The sequence below is a fragment of the Salvia hispanica genome, chromosome 4 (genome assembly GCF_023119035.1).
Source record: "Salvia hispanica cultivar TCC Black 2014 chromosome 4, UniMelb_Shisp_WGS_1.0, whole genome shotgun sequence".
Lineage (NCBI taxonomy): Eukaryota > Viridiplantae > Streptophyta > Magnoliopsida > Lamiales > Lamiaceae > Salvia > Salvia hispanica.
The window spans coordinates 39517861-39525685 of record NC_062968.1 but is presented as its reverse complement, the minus strand read 5'-3'; the positions used below and the strand labels follow the sequence as shown (position 1 = coordinate 39525685).

The 7825-nt window shown below is 31.7% G+C and overlaps 1 protein-coding gene across 1 annotated transcript; it reads right to left on the bottom strand.

Annotated features, from left to right (window-relative positions):
• Positions 1-2938: 2938 nt before the first annotated feature.
• Positions 2939-5554, bottom strand: LOC125221041 (protein trichome birefringence-like 34). Its single transcript, XM_048123167.1, has 5 exons — positions 5205-5554; positions 3905-4079; positions 3624-3826; positions 3392-3553; positions 2939-3275 (listed from the first exon to the last, which is right to left on the bottom strand). Exons 1-5 carry the CDS (start codon positions 5552-5554, stop codon positions 2939-2941), a joined length of 1227 nt encoding a protein of 408 aa, XP_047979124.1.
• Positions 5555-7825: the final 2271 nt, after the last annotated feature.

Sequence of the window (7825 nt, the reverse complement as noted above, 5' to 3'; positions counted from 1 at the left end):
TCCACTAACTCATTCCTACTCACATTTTATTATAAAACTAATACTTTAAAGTAGGACCCACATCCCACCAACTTTTTTAACTCACTTTCCATTACATTTCTTAAAACCCGTGTCGGGTCAAAGTGTAACAAATTTTGAGGGACGGAGGTAGTATCTATTTTTCGGCGGAGGAAATAACAGAGAGAGGATTTAGATGTATACAGTAACGCTTATTCTCCGTAAAATGTTTTTGCCCCTTCTTTTCGCGTTGCAGAATCTTCATCGCATATTTTCTTTATTAAATCATTGAAGTTTGTTATTTTCCTTGGTAAGTGTAGACGGTCACATGCACAAATCATCAATTCCAAAATTCAAAATCCAAAATCCAAAATCCAAAATCTAAAACGGAAGATTCAAATTCACTATTCAGCAAAGAATGCGGATGGAACAAGATTGAATTAAACCAAGGTTTTCAGAGGAGTGATCAATTACTAATTCATTATTTAATTGCTAACTACAATTAATTTAAGGCCATATAATTTTTAAAAACGTGTGGTCTACAATTTGCCACGTGTAATTTTCGTTTTTATTAATTAAATCGAAAAAGATTTAAAAAAAACGTCAAATTAGGGTTTTGGATGAAAATGTCAATATAGTGTTTCGAAAATATCAAAACAATGCTTTGAGAATGTCAACATAAATTTAGGATTGACATTGTATATGCTTTATATTGACATATTATCTTAGATATATTGACATTAGCCTGTGTACGAAAAATAAGAAAATTCTAGATTTTTTTTTCAAATTTTGACGTCGGAACATATGCATGTAGTATATCGTTGGAATCCTTATAAAATTATCTTTAATTTGATATATGTTATATGAATTTAAAGTTTTGGGATTTCTTTTAAAAGTTAGTTATAACTAACTTGACATTAATACCCCTATTGATTTTTATTGGAATTAATCCTATAGCTTTATTGACGTTTTTTTTTATCGTATTGACATTTTGTGGTTAATGATCTAGGCCTTTAATTTGAATATCTAATGGCTATTATTAAGTTGTAGTTAACAATTAAGCATTGAGTTAGCAATATAACACTCCCCGGGTTTTTAAATGTATATTGTACTATTGTTCAATCACATGAAATTTTATTAAAATTGTTTAGATAATTTTTTTGGTCTACTTAGGTTTTCAAATAGGACAACTAAACTTCAATTCCTAATAAAAGTCATGGGTTAAATTTTCATAGTGAATGAGGGTAGTGTGAATCCTTGTGGCCCATTACTCATGCCCAAGTCCGAAGCCCAAAAGAATGCTAACCCAAGCCCATTTAGCCTCAAGTAAATCTCGGCCGACCTGACCCGCTTCCACACCCATGAGCTGGTTCAGTTTTGGAGAGGTATTTAGTTAATTAGCCCTATTTTTCTATGGTTTGCATCACTTTTCCATTGAGATCCAAATTTTGATATTCAAAACTCTAGATGAGTTGAAGCTCAAAATTTAGTTGTTTTTATTCTTTTAATAAAAAAATAAAAAATTGACTCCTATATATTGGAGGAAATTACAAATAAACTCCTAAAGAAAAGAAAATTATAACTGATGTCAAGAGAGCTCGAACTCGGCACCTCATAAATTGATATCTAAGCTCCTTGCCACTAGGACAAAGGCTCTAGACGAAGCTCAAAATTTAGTTGTGATATTACTTGTTGCTAAATGAGGTTACGCTTATACGTTATAAATCAGTTTTCGCAACCTTCAAAGGGTGACATTCAAATGTTCGACTCTAAAAATTTAGATGTAATACTGTCTCACCCATTGAAGTACTTACAAATTAAGGCGGGAAATAGTCATTGGATCCATCGGTGGGATACCTTTTGTAATCACCAGGAATTATATGTAGTATTTATATGGTCTCATTAGGTATCATTTGATTGGCGAAAGTGGTGTTGATTAGTACTTCCTCCATTGTCATATTTCGTTTTTTATTTTTCCGATGTCACATTTTCTTTAAAAAAAAATTCTGTCACATTAATATATTTTAATTAACACACAAAACAATACTATTTCCTAAAATCACGTCTTATAGTCAAGTATGATATCTACCTAGGAACAAAAGGGAGGGAGTATCATTCGAAATGCACCAACTATTATATTAGTCAAGTTAATAAAATTATGATTTATAAAAAAAAGTTCTATTTTGTATATTATGGAAAATGCAAACTTATATATTGTACAAACTCAAAACTTATCAACACAGCTTCAACATAGTTTCAATACAATATCAACACAGTGTAAAATTTCAAGATTTTAATGTCAACACAATATCAACACAACATCAATCATTGACTATCGTTAAAATTCTATTGACATTTTCCTATGAATGTTTTATTTTATCTGTTGACATTTTTCAATGGTCCAGATCATAATTTTGAATTTGTACAATATTTAGAGTTTTCATTTGATTACATTTCATATATTATAACTATAAAATGTAAATTTGTGAATTCCCATAAATTTCGAGGGTTATACGTATAAAAAAATTAAAAAATAGTTTGACTCTCCTTAATAAAATCATACTCAACCTTCGCATGCTATAATCGTGCTAAGTAAAATTGTAACAGTATGTATCTATATATTAACGCCAAGCACGGATTATAATCGAAGCAAAGTAGAGATTAGTTTAAGTTTCTTTCGTAATAGTAGATCATACTACTCCGGTTGATGAGGATTGGAATAAAGGGACTAGTCGATTATTAAAATCTACATATGCATGCGTACAAAATGTATATAAATTCAACTTTGATTTTCATTTAATTAACAATTCGATGATGGTGGTTGTGATATATATGAAATTTAATGGAAAAAATTAATACGGAGTAGCATGTTAACTTAACTCAACATATAAATGAAGTAATATTGGTGAAATGAAATGCAATTATGAAAATATATTTACCTTTATGCGGGTGTAACAATATAGGAATAAAGAATTTGGTTCCAAATATCAGGCAATCCGGGAAGACACCAGTGGAGACAATCTGCAAAGATCTTAAGTCGTTCTTTACTAAAATTATGAGGAAACTTTCTGTAGATTGATGGATGGGCATCTAATCTGTAATCCGACATATGCGATATATTCAAATATTCGATATTTAGACCTCGCGCCTTCATTTGTTGTATGACAGCGTCGACTATATGCATCATATCTCGATCAAGACCAGTTTTTGTCTCCTCTATTTCCAAAACCGGCTCGACTTTACTGTGACATATCGACACAACATCCCCGTTGCCGCCCCTGAAATCCAAATTTTTAACTACCTCGACCGCGACTCATATGTCACTTTCAATTAACATATAAAATAAATTATTGCAATGACGACAATAACCATAATAATAATAAAAAGAACGCACCGAGACACGTGAAAAGGCGAAGGGCTCATAAAGAGCAACTTAGTTCTTGTTCGATTAATGTTGCTTTCCAACCAATCCGACCATACATTTAAGGCCATCTCGTAGCGACGGATCATCGAATCCGCATAAACTCTTTTGTCGGAACTCCCAAAAGATCCCCATCTGATCATGCAAAATAATTAGGACGTGTGTCTGACAGAGAGAAAGAGAGAGAAAAAAGTAGAGAAGTTACGAGAGTGTGATGTTTGGGTCATCAATCCACCATGCATAGGAATCGAAGACGAGGAAATCTGCATCATGCCATCTTGTAGCATGCTTCTCGATTGTCGTTATCCTGACCGTACGATTGTGAAGATTCGAGTGATCAAATGGATTGTCGCAGTCAGATTCTACTAGATACGGCGACCAATAGAATTCGATCGTTGCATTGTATTCCTTCAATGAAATTTTTATATTACAATTTCGTATTATATATATGTATTGGTAGGGTTGTAAATTAAAATAAAAACTTACGGTAGCCTTGAAAATGAATAAATTGCCTTTATTGATCACTGATTTTGGAGAAGATGGAGAAAGAGCAGACTCGATTAGGCAAAGCATCGAAACCCATTGATTCCTATTTAATGAATCTCCCACAAACACTAACCTTTTCCCCCTTATTTTCTCCAGTAATGTTGTTCCATTGAACCTATTCAAACATAAAATTATATGTACAATCATCTATACGAGACAATCAGACAGTGTCAATTTCTAATTTAGATAATATTCATTGTAAAAATAAAATTTTATCGAAATTACTATTTGTCGTCGTAATTACATACAATTATTTTTATTTTTCAGATGTCTTAAACATTTAGTACATATATGGTCTTATTCATTGTTTCCATAGAGATGTAATATTTTTTTTAACTTATTTACTAATATACAACTGTTTCATTATTTGACCAACTCCTTTAACATTGATATTGTTACTAGTATAACTATAGAATGTTTTTAAGTTTATATTTTTTTTTCAATGTTGTTCCTTAATTTTTGTGTAGTGTTCTTTATGGAAATAGCAGTAGTAATATTTTTTGACTTTTCATGTAACAAGAATTTGTGTAGTGTTTTATAATCACACTATTTATTACTCCCTCTGTTCCACAGTAACAGAGGCGTTTCGTTTTGAGCACTCATTTTGAAAAAATAATAATAAATAGTTAAAGTGAAGAAAGAGTAAAGTAAGAGAGAGAATATTGTAGATAAGACTCTTCACTACATTATTATCTCTCTTACTTTACTCTATCTCCACTTTAACTATTTATTATCATTTTTTCAAAACGAGAGCTCAAAACGAAACGCCTCTATTACTGTGGAACGGAGGGAGTATTTATTTTAGTATAATCATCAATTTTTAAGGGCCAAAATATTAAATAAAAGGATAAATTGCGAAATAAATCACGGGAATAGTTAAATTATGGTTTGTCTCATACTTTTCAAAATTGGAACAATAAACCACTATGTTTTAGAAGTTTGCAATCATCTCATAGGCCATTTTTCCGACATAACCCGAGATGATGTGGAAACCAAATTTCACAATTACCCAACCATCGTTTAAGGTAAACAACACAACGTCGTTATATGTCACCACCGTGTTTTTCACATAGATAAATCCAGGGAAAATTGCGAAATTCTAAAATTCGATGATTTATCATCCTCGTTTTGAAAAATGTAGGACAAACCACAATTTGATTATTCTTTATGATTAATTTGCAATTTGTCCTAAATAAAAATAGTTTGTTTTTTTTATAGTTTTGAGAAATATAGGACAAACCTTGGAAGATTGCAGTGATGAGGTTGCCATCTCCAGTTCTGATATTGAACATCTTCTCTTCCAAACTTTAGACACGCGTAGTAGTCCATCATGAACGAGCATGCTCTCTCCTCGTACAATGGGTACGAAACGTTGTCAAAAATCCATCTGCCTGAAAATAAGCTGCAATTTTTGCTCCAACTAAATATCTTTGCAGTCTCATCGTACTTAGTTTTTTCTTGGCGTTGTGGCAGCTTGAAGCTCCCGTTGTCGCCTGCTCGGTGAAAAGCAACGGCGATTATCATGAAAGCTACGAGGAAGGTGAAGAAACCTGCATAGTTGGCTACAGTTTTCCTCAATTCAAAATGCATTTTGTGTCTGCTTGAAGAAGTCAATGATATGTACCTTAGTTTTTTATTAAGAAGCATATATGCTGCGACTTATATACACGTTCTATATCTCGTGTTTCTATTTTCTTTTTGTGATAGTTGGCATTTAAATCATATTCTGTCCAAAAAAATAATAATCGCATTTGTGAACATTACTAATTTTAATGAAAAATTTGTAAAGTAAGAAAGAGAGAGAAAAAGTAATAAAGTAATAGAAACATGGAGAAAACGTAGTACTCCCTCCGTCCCGACTCATATGATATAGTCGACACGTTATTTTAAGAGTTGTTGGTCAATGTGTTTAATTGGAGAGAGAAATAGTGAGTGTAAGTTTTAAATAGAGTGAGAAAGAGAGTTGAATATTTAATTGGAGCGAGAAAAAAGTGATTAAGTGTATTAGTTGAAGTTAGAAAATTACCAAAAATAGAAATATGTCATTTGATTAGGACAAATAAAAAAGGAAGTGTATTATCTTAGTTGAGACGGAGGGAGTAAAATATTGATAAGTTTCATTTGTGGACTTAGCGCTGATAATCACAACTAAAGATATTATCATATTAATTAAAGAACGTGTTTCCTTCCCTAATTTTAAAGATACGTATTGGCAAGTTTTGAAATCATTAACTCAGTAAGTTACTTATGATTTAACATTATAAAAATAGTAAATAAATGCCGACAATTTCAAAGACCAGCATGAGCTCTTCTTGCTAACGGCAGATTCAGAAAACTTTTATCGTAGGGGTTGAAAATAGTAAAAAATTAATAATAAAATAATATTTAAATAATTACTCTCTCCGTTTTATAGTAATAGAGTCATTTTGTCATTTTGGTACGTTTTATAGTAATAGAGTCATTTCCATTTTTAGTAAATGTCAACACATTTTTCCACACTACTTTACTCTCTCTTACTTTATTCTCTCTTCATCTATCTACCTTTTTTTTTCACTTTACTTTCCCTTTACTTAACCCACCTAACATAATTTTTCTTAATCTATGTGCCGAAAAGAAACGCCCCCATTACTATGGAACGGAGGGAGTATTATTTAGAAAATTACTTGTAACTATATAGTACTCCCTCTGTCCCACTAGAAATGAAACGTTTTCCTTTTTGGGTTGTCCCATTAAAAATGAAACGTTTCTTAAGATAGAAATAACTTTATCTCTACTTTTCCCTCTCTCTTCTTTAACTCACAAAACAACACTACATAAAATCCTGTGCCGAAAAACAAACGTTTCATATTTATTGGGACGGAGAGAGTATTATCTTTATTAAATAAAATTAAAATTATAGGAGACTGGCCATAAAATATGCTACTACATTCGTATTTTAAAAATAACAACTCTTTCCATTTTACTACGTCTCTTAAAAATAGAAAGTTTCTAAACTTTCGATTTTAAGAAGTGGACCCCACAATCCACTAACATTAACTCAATTACTTTTTCTCTTCTTCTCTCTTACTTTACGAATTTTTTCTCTAATTATCTCTTACTTTACTAATTATGCATTAAAATCCGTGCCGTTTCAAATGTTTATATTTTCAAAATACGGAGGTATTAGTATAATAGGAGTAATAATTATAATAAAGTATACACACATTTTGCAAAATTTAAACTACTAAAGCTATATGGCAGAATTTAAATAGTCTAATATAGTAGAAAAGTACAAATTTATATATAACAAAACTTTTTAGCGCAAAATGAAAATTAAATTGCACAATTTATTTAGGATATCTATTAAAAAACTAGGAAAAAGAATTACAGCAAATAAACTACTAGCATCAAAGCTATATAGGAACTTCACATTTGTTTTAGTTTTAAATATTTTACTTAGGGCCCACATATTCTTTTGACTAGACACTTCCTTTTACCGGTATTTCCCTACTTTCTTAGTACTTCCACGTGATATTTTATTCTTACGGTTATCGGTTTTCTTCCCTAATCCAACACAAAATTTGTTTCATAATTAGTCTTATCTGGGCTGAGTTGCAGATCTAATTCATCGATTGGCTATTGATAGTTTGGGCCAGAGCTGCCGACCGTAGGGTCGCCGGCAGCTTCGAAAAACTCTGACCATGGATATTTCCGGTTACTATATATGGATGGTGGTGGGGTCAGTCGACCCCACTCGACCCCTCCTCCATCCGCCACTGATTCTAGCCAAAACTTAAATATAGCTCGTCCAATAATTTGGGTAGTCTACCAACATTTTTGGTAATAGGTTGGATAATACCCGAAATCCGAACGAATGACTCA

Coding starts and splice junctions, on each gene's coding strand:
- LOC125221041 (XM_048123167.1), bottom strand. CDS start 5,554: ATGCATTTTGAATTGAGGAAAACTGTAGCCAACTATGCAGGTTTCTTC. Junction 4,080..5,204: donor CATCACTGCAATCTTCCAAG/GTTTGTCCTATA, acceptor ATGTTTGAATAG/GTTCAATGGAACAACATTAC. Junction 3,827..3,904: donor TATTCATTTTCAAGGCTACC/GTAAGTTTTTAT, acceptor ATTTCATTGAAG/GAATACAATGCAACGATCGA.